Source organism: Oncorhynchus clarkii, chromosome 20, assembly GCF_045791955.1.
Source record: "Oncorhynchus clarkii lewisi isolate Uvic-CL-2024 chromosome 20, UVic_Ocla_1.0, whole genome shotgun sequence".
Taxonomy (NCBI): Eukaryota; Metazoa; Chordata; class Actinopteri; order Salmoniformes; family Salmonidae; genus Oncorhynchus; species Oncorhynchus clarkii.
Window position 1 is genome coordinate 18546393 of NC_092166.1, and position 16623 is coordinate 18563015.

A 16623-nucleotide genomic window follows, 5' to 3' on the forward strand; every position below is an offset into this window, starting at 1 on the left:
TGTAGCAGCTGTCGTCTTGACATGACCATTAAAATGGCTTCATGGAGATGTAGTCTCGCGTTACCATATCCCCAAAAATGCGTCCTAATAGCACCCAATCCCTATGTAGTCCACTACTTTTGACTAGGGCCCATACGGCTCGGGTAAAAAGCAGTGCACTATATAGGAAATAGCGTGCCATTTGGGATGCACACCCAAGTATCATTAATCACTGCTATTTCCGAACGAATGTGAGGAAGCCTGTGTATTGAGGTTAATGGACAGGAGGCCAAGATCGCCACCATTTGGGCACAAAGCTACAATTCTCATTATTGTCCTATAACCTTTAACCTGGTCACCTCAATTCGAATAACATTCTATAATCACGATGCTTCTTTTATGTAGACCCGTCCAGTTGTCTTAGATCAGTGTATTTTGTTGAAATATCCTAGCAATGCTTTGATGGTAACATGATTTGGATGTGATAATAATAGCAGAGAGAGGACCCTGCCTGGCATCACTGAGCTGTTTATAACACTTGAGAGAGATCTATAGTCTAGTAGACATACACTCTGGGGAACTGACAACTTACTCTGGAGCCACTTCTCTACAACCAAATGAGGTACTTGGATTTGAATTGGACTGATTTGAATTGAAGTGAATTGATTGAGTTGAACTGAACTGGATTGATTGGACTGAACTGGACCCTTGCTGAGTAATCTGGATTGGATCAAGGTATACAGACAGGATCTCTATGGGGTGAGCTGCTTGTTGTTTTTATCATGGAGAAGACGGGCCTAATGGAAATACTCTTCATTACTTTCAATCACAACGTCACTTTTCTGGGTAGGTTTTCCTTTCCGCCACGTGGACATACTGTACTGAATGTAGATGAGCCTGTAGATGCTGTATGTATGAGATAGTTAATGTTACTAACATGAAGCTTTTTTTCAAGAGTATCTAACACTAAAATAATGTTTGTTGTACTTGCAATGACTGTGATATGTGGTTGTCTTACCTACCTTAGTTGAATGCACTGACTGGAAGCTGCTCTGGATAAGAGCATCTGCTAAATTACCAAAATGTTTAAATGTGTGTGAGTGAATATTGAATTGATTTGCTGTTACTGCAGGGAAGACATGGTTGATCTTGATGGTGGTCCTGAGGTTACTCATCCTCCTGTTCTCTGGCTATCCCCTCTTCCGGGACGAGCAGGAGCACTTTGTGTGCAACACCATCCAGCCAGGCTGTACCAACGTCTGCTTCGACAGTTTTGCTCCCCTCTCCCTCTTCCGCTTCTGGCTGTTCCAACTGATCATGCTCTGTCTCCCTCACCTGATGTTCATCTCTTATATCATCCACAAAGTATCGTCAACTCTCCGTATCAGAGGGAACTATTTCTCTGGGAGCAGAAGTCAGACCGGAGCAGGCACTCTGTGCACCCCTCTACACGCTCTACCAAAAGGAACACCTAACTTTGTAAGTGCCTATCTTCTGGATGTGATACTGCGGATTCTGCTGGAGGCAGCGTTCAGTGCCGGCCAGTACTACCTCTATGGCTTCTCTGTCCCCAGGAGCTTCCAGTGTTATGAATTTCCCTGTACGTCCATGGTGGAGTGCTACATTTCCAGCCCCACAGAGAAGACCATCATGCTCAACTTCATGCTGGCGGCTGCCTCCCTGTCTCTGCTACTGAACTTGGCAGATCTTGTGTGCTCTGTGCAATGGATGGTGACACAGAGGACCAGGAGAAAGGGAAGATGGTTGATGAAAGATGGGGTTGGGGAGGACATGGAAGTCATGTACAACCAGAACCACAAGACCCCCAAAACTGTCCTCAAGAGAGGACAAAGTCACATGGACAAACCAACCTCGAACTGTAACCAAAACGGTGACCTTTCACACAGAAGAGTCAGAATAAATGATGAGACTCGCGTTAGGGTGGCTGCCCAACCACTGCAGGGGAGCAGGCTGCCGCGGAGGGATGCAAAGATTGAACCGCCATTTCACCCCATTCCTATGGGGGCTCCATGGAGCGGGCACTTTGTTCATCCCAACCACATCTCCCGTTCATCTTCCGTCCCTCTCTCCCGGCAGTTAGAGAGAGACCCAGTAGTAGTGTCACGCCAATTTACACCCTCACAAATGTACAGTGGTCGGAGGCATGGCCAGTCCACCATGGTAGACGCAACACTCCTGGAGCAGCATCATGATAGTGCAGAATCCCGTGATAGGCTCCTGGACGACGTCAACCTGCAGGAAGTAAGGGGCTCCTCAAGCTCTTCCAGTGATTCTTCTTCCTCATCAGACGCTCAGTAAAGTAGATTGTTTATTTAGACCTATGTAATTCTATGCAAGGCAGCAACACAACAATGGGAGAGCTGTGTTTTTTAGTTCAACAACTCTGATGATTTACTCATTACATACACTTAAATTCATTTTTCCCCAAATTGTAATAATAGGCTACATTGCATTTTGCTGTTGTGACTTCACACTTTCAGCTCTACAAACAGAATGTGTTCACTGTATGTGTTAGCTAACAGAATTATAATGGGTGATCCAATTAATGCCAGTTAGTTGACCTTCAAGAGCAATGATGGCCGCACTCCGCTGTTGTTCAGCTCACACAGTCTTTCATTGGGTTCCCAAACAACAGTCAGACAAGACTGACATGCCCTGACTCATCAGAAGCTAAGACCACTTGGAGAACTGAGGGAAACAAAGGAACATTACTCCGCTACCAGGGTGGCAGGTTGCCTAGCGGTTAAGAGCGTTGGGCCAGTAACCGTCAGGTCGCATCCCTGAGCCGACTAGGTGAAGAATATGTTGATGTGCCCTTGAGCAAGGCACTTAACCCTAATTGCACCTGTATGTCACTCTGAATAACAGTATCTGCTAAATTAATACATTGTAAATGTCAGGAGAGGCTTTACAGGAGGCCAGTGATGGAAAAGTTGAGGTGAATGCAAGCCAACCTACTGTCAACAATGCTGTGGATGTCAGCTCAAGTGTAAATTACATTTAAAAGTCAAACACAATATACTGCTCTACAACGTGCCTTGGATTCAAGCCTTCGTGTGGTTTTGAGTGTAGGGGAGAGCCATTTGTTACACTCAGCATCACTCCTTCAAGGGAAATATGGTTCTCTTTCTAACAAAGATATTTACATATATTTCAGTATGTTGTGCATCCCTGGAAATAATTAAAAAAACAGTTTTGAAAACATACACTATATTTACAAAAGTATGTGGACCCCTTCAAATTAGTGGATTTGGCTATTTCAGCCACACCGTTGCTGTATAAAATCAAGCACACAGTCATGCAATCTCTATAGACACACATTGGCAGTAGATTGGCTGAAGTGCTCAGTGACTTTCAACATGGCACCGTCATAGGATTGACATTTTAGTCATTTAGCAGATGCTTTTATCCAGGGCAACTTACAGTAAGTAGTGAGTGCAGACATTTTCATACTGGTCCCCCGTGGGAATCAAACCCATAACCCTGGCATTGAAATCACCATGCTCTACCAACTAAGCTACAAAGGATGCTATCTTTTCAACAAGTCAGTTGGTCAAATTCCTGCCCTGCTAGAGCTGCGCCAGTCAACAGTAAGTGCTGTTATTGTGAATACGGCAAAAAACGGCCCAGCCGCGAAGTGGTAGACCACGTAAACTCACAGGATGGGACCGCCGAATGCAGAAGAGCGTAGCAGGTAAAAATCATCTATCCTCGGTTGCAACAATCACTACAGAGTTCCAAACTGCCTCTGGAAGCAACGTCAGCACAATAACTGTGTGTCGAGAACTTCATAAAATGGGTTTCCATGGCCGAGAAGCCGCACACAAGCCTAAGATCACCATGGCAATGCCAAGCGTCGGCTGGAGTGGTGTAAAGAACGTCCACATACTTTAGTAGTGTATCTTTTCCAAAGAAAGTGGTCTCTTGAAACAACTTACTCCGGGTAAGTGGGTGATGATGCTGGTAGGTCAAAGGTTAATTAAAGGAATGGGGTTGTGGTATATGCATCTTAAATATATGCCTACATTCAGATATAGTTGTCTGGGACAGGGATGTTGTTTCGTTGTTCAATTCGTAGGCAAGTTCTCTGCATTTAAATAATTAGTTTTTTAAGTAATTGTACAGACTATTAAACATGTATGTACACATGGGGCTGCCATAATCATTACCTTGTTTGTTTTAGGGCTCCCGAGTGGTGCAGCTCAGTGCTAGAGGCGTCACTACAGACCCTGGTTCAATTCCAGGCTGTATCACAACCAGCTGTGATTGGGAGTCCCATAGGGCGGCACACAATTGGCCCAGCGTCGTTTGGGTAGGGTTTGGCCGGGGTAGGCTGTCATTGTAAATAGGAATTTGTTCTGACTTGCCTATTTAAATAAATAAAAATGGAAAGTCCGCGTAACATCTGAATAAGTGTATGCCATTGTCTTTACTGCCCTCCACTGGTAGATAAATGAAAGTGCAGATACAAGAAAGAACCACTGCCAAATTCTTAATCCATTTTAAAATACCTATACATACTGTATGTAGGTATTTTTCCTTAACTGTAAATTGTAACTTAATTATTTTTATATTTTAAATCATTTTTATTTTCTGAATTTGTTTTGCAAGCATGATGTTTGGTGTTCACATGGGAAAACCACAACAGGGAGTCAACCTTATTGATCCACTGTTCATATGCATCCCAAATGGCACCCTATCCCTAAATAGTGCACTACTTTTGACCAGAGCCATGTTCATCTGAAAATTATCCAACCCTCACTGGTCCTATATGCTGTTGGTACAGTACTCAGATCTCATGGTTGACAGAAACTAGTGATAGATTAATTTAGGCAGAGAATTCAGCATTGAGCATAAGAGAACATCAAAAATATATAGAAAATATCAACATGTAAGATTTGGTAAGAAACTCTGTTCTCCTTAATTTAGTATGATACATTACGTTAGGTTACAATTTGAATGAAATAGCAGTTGTACAATATCATAGGAATGAGAGGACGTAGAGTATATGCTTTACCTGATCATACAATAAATAGCATACGAATTGGATGTTGTAACTTATAATACATCTTGGAGGACGTATAGTATTATAAGTCTTTCTCTGAGACCAGATTGCATGTTGTGAAGAGAATTCAGTAGGATTATATGTTTGTTGTCCTTGGTGACAGAAAAATCCATTCTCACTCCTTGGATGTTGATGTCGGAGTAAATGTAGAGATCACTACATACAATGGACGATTCCCAGCAAGCCTACAGGGTTGCATTCATTATTGCGAACCGTATCAAAACGTAGCAAACTGTTTTGCAACAGAAAACGAAAACGAGCATTTCTTACAGGACAAAGTCCCTTGCTGTTTTAGTATGTTTTCTTTGTTTGGGGCCTAGTGAATATGACTCTGTTGTGTAATGTAAATAAGTGGAGAGACAGTATACAGGCTATTAGTGTTCTCTGTGTATTGAAGAATTAGAAAACACCATCAGAGTAGAGGCAACATAGAATAGATATGCAAAATTGTTGTTTTTCCTGTATATGGAAATGGAAATGTCATGCATACATTGACTTACTCACAAACACATACATACACACTTTCACGAACATGGACTGACGGATATAGCCATAACCGTTGACCTTTGCAACCCTCACCTCTAGTCTAATTTTGAGTGATTAATGAACGATGTACAACCCTGTCTGAAGATATAGTGGTAAAGGAATTAGAGAGCCTGCTTCACTGAACATACACTGAACAAACACTGAACATACACTGAACAAACATTTAAACACAACATGTAAAGTTTTGGTCCCATGTTTTATTATGTGAAATAAAAGTTCCCAGAAATGTTCCATACGCACAAAAAACATTTTTCTCAAACTTTGTGCACAAATTGTTTACATCCTTGTTGGTGATAATTTCTCCTTTGCCAACATAATCCATCCACCTGACAGGTGTGGCCATAGCCATGAGAAGTATGGGTGCAGAGGGTTCTGCAGCATCCCCTGGAAAATCAGAAGAAAATATATATATATATTAATAGAAAAAACATTTCTCACAAAGATAGTGCACTGGGCCTTTAATAGTCATGTATTAGCAGACTGATATAGCAGTCTGAAGCGCCAGCATGGGCAAAAAGATTTGTACAGCACCTTCGGGATCGTCTTAGACCAGCCACCTGGATAGCTGATGAAACTGTAGGTTTGCACAACCCAAGAATTTCTGCACAAACTGTTCAGTTTCGTAACCGACTTAAATGGGCAAATGCTCATCTTCGATGGCCACTGGCATGCTGGAGAAGTGTGCTCTTCACGGATGAATCCCGATTTCAACTGTACCATGCAGATGTCAGACGCCTGTATGGCGTTGTGTGGGCGAGCTGTTTGCTGATGTCAACATCACATCGGGAATAGAGTGCCCCATGGTGGTGGTGGGGTTATGGTATGGGCAGGCATAAGCTACGGACGATGAACACAATTGCATTTTATCAATGGCAATTTGAATGCACAGGGATACCGTGAAGGATACCTGAAGCCCATTGTCGTGCCATTCATCTGCCGCCATCACCTCATGTTTCAGCATAATGCACGGCCCCAATGTCGCAAGGATCTGTACACAATTCCTGGAACAGCATGTTCCAGTTCTCGCCAATATCCAGCAACTTCGCACAGCCAGTAAAGAGGAATGGGACAATATTCCACAGGCCACAATCAATGGACTTACTGACTGCCCTCCCCCAGGTGGTGAGGATAGGCAACGACACATTCGACACGCTGACCCTCAACACGGGGGTGCGTGCTTAGTCCCCTCCTGTACCCCCTGTTCACCCACGACTACGTGGCCGCGCACGACTCCAACACCATTGTTAAGTTTGCTGACGACACGATGGTGGTAGGACTGGAACCGGAGGGACGAGCACGCCCCCATCCACATCAATGGGGCTGTAGTAGAGCAGATCGAGAGCTTCAAGATCCTCGGTGTTAAGATTATCATGGTCCACACACACCAACACAGTCGTGAAGAGGGCACGACAACTCCTCTTCCCCCGCAGGAGGCTGAAAAGATTTGACATGGGCCCTCAGATCTTCAAAGTTCTACAGCTGCACCATTGAGAGCATCTTGACTGGCTGCATCACCGCAATAGCTACCTGGAATATCTGCATTGACCCGCTTTGCACTAACTCTTTTGACTCATCACATACGCTGCTGTTACTGTTTATAATCTATCCAGTTTCCTAGTCACTTTATCCTTACCCACAGTACCAGTCAAAAGTTTGGACACACTTACTCATTCAAGGTTTATTTTTTATTTTTTACTATTTTCAACATTGTAGAATAATAGTTTAAGACATCAGAACTATGAAATAACACAAGGAATCATGTAGTAACCAAAAAGGTGTTAAACAAATCAAAACATATTTTATTTTAGATGCTTCAAAGTAGCCACCCTTTGCCTTGATGACAGCTTTGCACACGCTTGGCATTCTCTCAACCAGCTTCATGAGGTAGTCACCTGGAATGCATTTCAATTAACAGGAGTGCCTTGTTAAAAGTTCATTGGTGGAATTTATTTCCTTCTTAATGCATTTGAGAAAATCAGTTGTGTTGTGACAAGGTAGGGGTGGTAAACAGAAGGTAGCCCTATTTGGTAAAAGACCAAGTCCATATTATGGCAAAAAACATTCAAATAAACAAAGAGATGACAGTCCATCATTACTTTAAGAGATGAGGTTCAGTGAATCTCAAGTGCAGTCGCAAAAACCATCAAGTGCAACGACGAAACTGTCTCTCATGAGGACTGCCACAGGAAAGGAAGACCCCGAGTTACCTCTGCTGCAGAGGATAAGTTGGAATGCATTTCAATTAACAGGTGTGCCTTGTTATAAGTCCATATTATGGCAAGAACAGCTCAAATAAGCAAAGAGAAATGACAGTCCTTCATTATTTTAAGACATGAAGGTCAGTCAATGCAGACCCAGAGTTACCTCTGCTGCATAGGATAAGTTCATTAGAGTTACCAGCCTCAGAAATTGCAGAGTTCAAGTAACAGACACATCTCAACATCAACTGTTCAGAGAAGACTGCGTGAATCAGGCCTTCATGGTTGAATTTCTGCAAAGAAACAACTACTGAAGGACACCAATAAGAGGAAGAGACTTGCTTGGGCCAAGACACACAAGCAATGGACATTAGACCATTGGAAACCTGTAATTTGGTCTGTCCACATTTGAGATTTTTGGTTCCAACCGTGTGTCCAACCGTGTGAGACGCAGAGTTCGTGAATGGATGATGTCTGCATGTGTGGTTCCCACCGTGAAGCATGGAGGAGGAGGTGTGATGGTGTGGGAGGCTTTTCTGGTGACACTGTCAGTGATTTATTTAGAATTCAAGGCACACTTAACCAGCATGGCTACCACAGCATTCTGCAGCAATACACCATCCCATCTGGTTTGCACTTAGTGGGACTATAATTTGCCACACTAGGACAATGACCCAACACAACTCCAGGCTGTGTAAGGGCTATTTGTCCAAGAAGGAGAGTGATGGAGTGTTGCATCAGATGACCTGGCCTCCACAATCACCTGACCTCAATCCAATTGAGATGGTTTGGGATGAGTTGGACTTCAGAGTGAAGGAAAAGCAGCCAACAAGTGCACAGCATATGTGGGAATTCCTTCAAGACTGTTGGAAAAGCATTCCTCATGGAGCTGGTCGAGAGAATGCCAAGAGTGTGCAAAGCTATCATCAAGGCAAGGGGGGCTACTTTGAAGAATCTAAAATGTTTAATGTTTTGATTTGTTTAACACTTTTTTGTTTACTACATGATTCCATATGTGCTATTTCATAGTTTTGATGTCTTCACTATTATTCTACAAGCTAGTAAATAGTAAAACATTAAGAAAAACCCTTGAATCTGTTGGTGTGTCCAAACTTTTGACTGGTACTGTATATGTACATATATCTGCCTACCGAAATTACCTCGTACCCCTGCGGTTTGACTGGTACTGTATATGTACATATATCTGCCTACCTAAATTACCTCGTACCCCTGCGGTTTGACTGGTACTGTATATGTACATATATCTGCCTACCTCAATTACCTCGTACCCCTGCGGTTTGACTCGGTACTGTATATGTACATATACTACCTCGTACCCCTGCGGTTTGACTCGGTACTGGTACCCCGTGTCTGTAGCCAAGTTATTGTTACTTATTGTGTATTTATTCCTTCTGTTGTTATTTTTCTTATATATTTTTCTCTGCGTTGTTGGGAAGGGCCCATATGTAAGCATTTCACTCTTAGTCTACACCTGTTGTTTACATGTGACAAATATGATTTTATTTTATTTGGGACACAGATCCTAGTAAAACCCGAGGGGTGGCCAGCAGTCCCTCTGGCTGAAATCAGTAGTCAGTTCATCTAAAACTGAATAAATTACTCCCTTTGATGTTTTCCTTGCAGAATCCTTATGGAATTGTCTCGATGTTAGCCAATGTACTGTATACGTTGATGTACAATATTCTGTATACGTTTGGATTTTCTGTCACAGTTATGTGGCCTTTTTAACTGTGGCACCATCATACTTCTGTATTCAATTTCAACAGATGTTTCTCAAATCAATCAGTAGACAAAGACACCATTCAATGTGCCGTTATTAATAAATGGCACCCTATTCCCTATGAAGTGCATTGCTTTTGACCTGGGCCATTTGGGACACATGCTATGGATGGCCTCTAAGTGATGGTCCCTTCCTGTACCCACTAGTGAACTTCCTGTTTATCTTGGCAGGAGGTGGATCTGGCGTGACCTCCATAATCTCATTTCCTCTGTTGATTTTAGCCTAGAGTGTACACAGCCTGACCTGCACACACACACACACACACGTGCGCATGCCCTGACTTTTCTCTGCATTGGATTGGAAGAATCTCTGGCTACGTCCCAAATGACTAGGGCTGGTCAAAAGTAGTGCACTATATAGGAAATATGGTGCAATTTGGGAAGCAACATATGAGTTTGTCTCTGAGCTGAAGCATAGTTGTAGCCACCTGTTTGTTCCCTATATATTGTTAAAATAGCATAGGCCTACCAATTGTTTTATATTTTATTGGAACGTCAATTACTTAAAGGTATTGAAAAAACAAAATAATTAAATGTATTCAATTGATAATGTGATATTGTGCATATTCAATAAATAAAAAATATTTTGAAATAATGTTTATTAAGTGCTTGTTACAGGTTTGTTGAAAGCTTGTAACTCATGGGGATATTCTTTGTCCACAGGGTGGCAGTATGGTATCACTGACTGCAGTAGCCAAGTTGATGCAGTCTATCTTTTAAATAAATGTCAAATTAAGTCAGGATTGCAGTTTATGAACTAGGATGAGAGCAATTACAACTGGCTCCCAACAACATCATGCTGTAAAGTCCCTGTTTGGTTAGACAGTTTTAAGAGGTAAGCCAACGATCTGTGATGGACATGACCTCTTCTAAATCTCCAAATGCATAAGAACATTTTTATTTATTTATAAGTACATTTTTATTTCATATTATTATATATCTGGGTATTGGCTAAACAGTAAACACACTGTTTAACTTTGATAAAGTAAACAGAGGCCTCATTTTGAAAGCGTGGGCCTCTAAAACACAAGTGTGTTCGCACCAAGCAGTGGTGCTATTTGCAGTTTTCAAATGCAATAGTTTCTTTATGCTTGTTAAGAAGATAATCCAGCTGTTTAAGCGCTGTTATGGTCAGATACACAGTAAACCGACCACACACCGAGTCTTAATGACCTTTTAACCATGAGCTGCAGCCTGGTCCCAGAGCATTGCGTTATTCTGTACCAATTAGAAATACTAGCAAAATGTACAATATCTTACAAATTTGAAAAACGTATAATATGTTATGAATTCTAAAGTTAGCTAGGCTAAGCATTAGGGTTAAGAGTTATGTTAAAGACTTAAGGTTAGGGTAAGTTTAGCTAAAAGGGTTAAGGTTATGGTTGGGGGAAGGTTTAGCTAACATGCTAAGTAGTTGCAAAGTGGCTAAAAAGTAGTTGAATAGTTCTTACTTAGCGAAAATACTAAAGTTTTCCGTGATGAGATTCGAACTCACGACCTTTGGGTTACTAGACATTCGCACTATACACCTACCCAACCACCCGGACAAGTAACCATCTGTCCTATGTAACCATAATCGCTCAAAAGTGGCACAGGGGTCTAAGGCGCTATATCACAGTGCTAGAGGCGTCACTATAGAGCTTGGTTCAATCCCGGGCTGTATCACAACCGGCCGTGATTGGGAGTCCCATAGAGCGGCGCACAATTGGCCCAGCATCGTCCGGGTTATGGGAGGGTTTGGCTGGGGTAGGCTGTCATTCTAAATAAGAATTTGTTCCTAACTGACTTGCCTTGTTAAATAAAACCATACCAAATGTAACATATCATACTATTTTGAGTGTCCCGGATTTACGTGCACTATGAATAATCTATGAGACCAGACTGGGAAAACATAGGGTCACCTATTGAGTGTGGGTTGAGTCGCAAATGGCACCCTATTCCCCATATAGTGCACTACTTTTGACCAGGGCCCATGTGGCTCAAGTCAAAAGTAGTGCACTATATAGGGAACAGGGTATCATTTGGGATTCATACCAGTCTTCCCTCCCTCACTGTCTGACATCTTAATTATAAGGCCTATGACATCTTGACAGTAAGAATGGCGAGTATCCAGAACTCTGCCCCACACAAACCTTAATAGGAATAGTAGTAGAATCCCTTTGATTTCATATTCATATGCAGGTCAGTGTGTGACATGTTTCACTGGGTCATCAATATTAATTGAGGGCAGATTACGCAGCGTTGTAACATAATTGTTGCACAGAGGGGTTCCCTAAAGAGAGGATTACTTGAACAGACCACATGTAGGGCTTTCACTGCCATTTCAACGTTTCTATGAATCCTCCTCGTACCCCACTGCTTGTGGTTGCATCAAGAATACCTAACAGTGATAACCACCATAACAAAAAGGAACGCAACAGCCAACCACCACTGCTCGTTACAATGTGTAGCGTACTTTTTTTCCACAATGCTACCCAAAAAGAACCCAACAACCAACTGTTGTGTAGGCCTATTACATTTATGTGAATTAATAATTAGATCACTATTTGACAAATATGAATAGGGGGTTCTACTTATCCAAAAATATCGTATCACGGCATGAAGACAGAAAAGCAAAAATTACATTTGCAAAATATAGAAGTGGTGCGCAGCTTTGGCGCAGAATGACTATCAAGACGCACAGGTAAAAATGTAATAAAATTACTTTTATTACCAAAATAAAGATCTTCTATCAAAGTGAATTATACATATATTCAATCTCGTATAAATTGTATATACAAATTTACAATGTTTGTACATCAATAATTATATAAATACATTAAGCACCAACGAAACCCGTATGACATTAAGGCATAGCCTACTTCAAATCATCTTTGAAAAGCTCATTTTGCAGGTGAAAAGTTCATTTTATAGGTAAAAATTAGGCAAAGCCTCTAATTCTTCTGATTATATGGTTCTAAACTGGATGCGGGTCTCATTGTGCAAGAAAAATCATTAGGTGCTCGTTAATGTGCTAATTGGAACACGCTGATGGTCAATCCCAACGCAATTAGTGGTCCATTCTTCCTTTTCAAACCCGTGACAATGGCATCTGTTTGGGACAAGAAACAGAGCTCACAGTACCGGACCTCCACGTCAATCCAGTGCTAACGTCACTGTACATTGACCCGCTCGTGGCCTTGCTGCCCCAGCAGCAGCGGGTACAAAAAGTCCTCCAGGATTCTAGAGTTTTTCCCGACCAGACCCACGCGCCGGACGTGATGCCAACTAAAAGGCACATTAAATATTTCAGCATGAACACAGCATAGTCCGGCTTCTGCATTTCATGCTCCGACAAGCATGAACAGTTGTGGGTTATTTCCCAAGTCTGTCTGTTGTGCTGCTCATAGAAGTAACATGCTACTATAATCGTGGCTGGGACAGTGTAAAGCACTGTAAAAATACCGATCCTGATCATCAGTCTCTCCAACTTGTCTGTTTTCGTCCCTCCTTGCTTTATAACACTCCGGATCCGGAACAGTGACACAAACCCAGCCAGGAGGAACATAGTTCCAATGAAAAGATAGATAACCAAAGGCGCCAAAACAAAGCCCCGGAGATTATCCAAATTCTGATTGCCAACGTAGCATATTCCTGCCACAGGGTCACCATCCACTGAACTCAACGCCAATACAGCTATTGATTTCATGCTGGGTATCAGCCAGGCAGCTAAATGAAAATACTGGGAGTAACTGGCTATGGCCTCATTCCCCCACTTCATCCCCGCAGCCAGGAACCAGGTAAGAGACAGAATGACCCACCAAATAGAACTTGCCATGCCGAAAAAGTAGATAAGTAGAAAAACAATGGTACAAAGCGCAGGGCCGGTGGTCTCGTAGTGGATGTGTTCGGTATCATGCTCCATGTTACAAGCCACTTGTTCATGTCCAGCAATTAGTCTGACAATGTAGCCGACCGAGACAAACATGTAACAAGCAGAGAGGAATATAATGGGTCGCTCCGGGTATTTGAAACGATCCATGTCGATTAAAAAAGTTGCCACTGTTGCAAAAGTAGAGATAAAACATAACACGGACCATAGTCCTATCCAGAATGCAGTAAATGTCCTTTCGTCTTGGGAGAAGTAAGGGTTGTGGCAAGGCATGGCACAGTTGAGTATCTGTCCTGTTTTAACTCTGTTATATAGAGGATTACTGTTGCTGACTGGAACCATGGGAGCGCGGCAGTGACACTGGGGTTCGCATGGAGAACTCGGAGGTTTGTGTTTACTGGGGTCGTTAGAACGGCCTTGTCCATTTTTCTTTCGTGGGTTTACTGGTTTAACAGGCCGATGTGTGGGCTTTGCAACCACTGGAGAAACAGTCGTCGTACTTCTGTTGTAGTCCATGCATAGTGTATCTTGGTTACCTTGCACTGGTAATAAATCGCATCTCATTCTGTCTGGCCACGGGAACCCGTACTGTCTCATCAGAGGCGCACAGCCTGCCTTGGCTCTCTCACAGACACTCCGACAAGGCGGCAGGGGCTTCTTGTAGTCCTCCAGGCAAATAGGAGTGTACATGCTACAGAGAAAGAACTTCAGGTCCGGAGAACACTTGATTTCCACCAGGGGCCAAAACTGGTGCACCTCCAGCCCTGCCTCGTCCTGTGTGTCGTGGTTGAACTGGTTGGGCATGTAGGTGTAGTTGTATCCGATTCCTTTGCATAAGGGCACGGATATCTCCTGGCATTGTAGCTCCTTCGCCGCGGCGCAGCTCGACCTGTGTAGAACAAGTGCAAAAAACATGCACCACCCCAAACCCAGCAAGTTACACTCCATCATCACTCACTGTTGAATTCGTCTGCTTCCAAGTGCCAACGAATTAGCGCTTGCAAGTAGGCTGTGAAGTCCGATTAATCAAGAGAGGCTGATAAACTCATCCTTGGCGCAGACAGTGTTCTTGGGGAGTAGCATGTGGGTGTCTCGTCTGTCTGATAAAATGGTAGGGAATCCACACAGCACACCGATTTATTATATATTGATTTGACGTTATTCTGTAAAAATCGACCACTCTTCTCCGTCTGCTATTGACTGCCAGACTATGATTTACGCGCCGATACCATTCGGTTTCTCCCCGTGTTCGTAAATGGCACCATTGTTTTTGATCGCTCTGCATGCTCTGTTGTTGGCGGATGCATTGAATGGGATATATATGGAGGGAGGCGAAGTCACTCCCTCTATTGGAGCGCCTAATCACAGAGCGACGGGGGCGGGGAACCAGCGTAAATCAATCAAGTGTTTCTCAAAGGTGTTTGTTTACATGTTCCCCTCCATAGAATAATATTTTTTTAATGACTTCGTCTTTGTTTATTCTTCTCGTTATGCAGTGAATTGAATTGTACCTTAACATGAGCTTGTGTTATGGGTAAATTAACACAGGCCTAAGCTTCCGAAATATAAACATTTTTGCTGATTGATCTGTTGCATTGCAATAATTGTTAGGTAAATGAAGGCCTATTTCACAAGGTCCTTATTAGGTCACAGTGTAATCATGCACTAGGCCAGGGGTTCAGAAACTTTTGACCCGCGACACCATTTATATAAAAAAAAATCACGACCCACCATGTAAAAAAAAGTGATGTAATCAATGGTCAATGTCCTTTTTTAATTGGGGCTATGATGATTGCAAATCCTTCTGTCAGTACTTTTGACAGTATTTGTCCGAAGGAAGTATGGTTTGAAGTGACTGGAATGCACCAGAAAGGTATTGGGAAGTTCAGAAGATCATCAGGCAATAGTGTATTATATTCTGTGTAGAAAAGAACATCATTGAGATGGTGTTATTTTCCCCCATCACATTTAGTGCCTGGTCTTGTCCACTCTGTTCTAATGTGGGCATTGTAGAAGAAAACAAAAGACACATACGTGTTCCTGAGAGTCGTATCTTTCAGTGATGGGGTCAGTGATGGGGTCAGTGATGGGGTCATAATATTTTGTAGCTTAAACCATTCAAAAGATAGAGCCACATTTGTAGGAAGAAATCAGAAACCTCTCTGGATGTTACTGACATAACCCAGAGTTTCTCTGTAACCCCATGTTCAAATCAGGGAAACACTGCACGAGGCACACCTAAAGGCGTCAGCATGCTCCAGTTGGGCTGGCGCCTAGCCCAACCAAACGAGTGTGCTCGCATACTCCCTGAAAATACATTCGCTTGAAAAACTAGCAAATGTCTTTTAAGAGAGTATGCCAGCACACTTGTTCGGTTCTGCTAGCTGGGTTCAGCTAGGCGCCAGCCCAACTGAAGCATGCTGACACCTTTACACATTCAAAAGGATATTTACATTTCAGTCAATCATGGATGCAATTTGAGAAATATGGAGATATTCATGACGTGGGGCATATCGTGGTTTTAAATGTAATACATTAACTGGAAACCTTTAACACTGTGCTCTGTATAGACCCAAGGAACACATTTCATCGCACTTTGGGGCAGTGTGGAGACAGTGGGGGTTCATGTGGGAGAGTTAGGAGTCCCCAGGGCGTTGTCCAAAACTAAAGAAAGAGGTCTTAATTGTGGTGCCAATGTTTAATTTAGTGCTTGTATAGGCCCCATGCTGAGGAGGTGATTACCGAAATGCCTGTCAACGCCCAACAAACTTCCTGAGGATATGTGTCAATAGTCTAAGTAGATGGATTATGGGGAAATAGATGAACAAAGCTGATAGATTGGAAATATATGTGACGGCTGTCATTAACGTGATTCTGTTGGTGCACTAATTGGTTAGGGTAATCTCAAGCAAAGTCATAAGGTTATTTTACTACAGTGACCAACTGCCCAAGTCTCCTGGTCTTATCTACATATTTCCTCTCTTTCACCACCATTCTCCAATAGGCTACGATCATCATAGAATGGAGGAGGACAGGCACATCATTTAAAACATTGAGGTATGGCACTTATGTGGTCTTCATGCATTTTGTTTCAAGGAAAGCTGGCAGAGCCGTGCTTCCAACACCTGCCACTGGCTACTCTG

The 16623-nt window shown here is 42.6% G+C and overlaps 2 protein-coding genes across 2 annotated transcripts; one reads left to right on the forward strand and one right to left on the reverse strand.

The window, feature by feature from the left end:
• The first annotated feature begins 510 nt into the window (after window positions 1-510).
• Window positions 511-4410, forward strand: LOC139377311 (gap junction delta-4 protein-like). The gene is made up of 2 exons (XM_071120330.1): window positions 511-825; window positions 1112-4410. Exons 1-2 carry the CDS (start codon window positions 762-764, stop codon window positions 2296-2298), a joined length of 1251 nt encoding a protein of 416 aa, XP_070976431.1. The 5' UTR covers window positions 511-761; the 3' UTR covers window positions 2299-4410.
• An 8039-nt stretch (window positions 4411-12449) lies between these two features.
• LOC139377312 (frizzled-8-like) lies at window positions 12450-14719 on the reverse strand. The gene has a single exon (XM_071120331.1). It carries the CDS (start codon window positions 14429-14431, stop codon window positions 12680-12682), a length of 1752 nt encoding a protein of 583 aa, XP_070976432.1. The 5' UTR covers window positions 14432-14719; the 3' UTR covers window positions 12450-12679.
• Between the last annotated feature and the right edge of the window lie 1904 nt (window positions 14720-16623).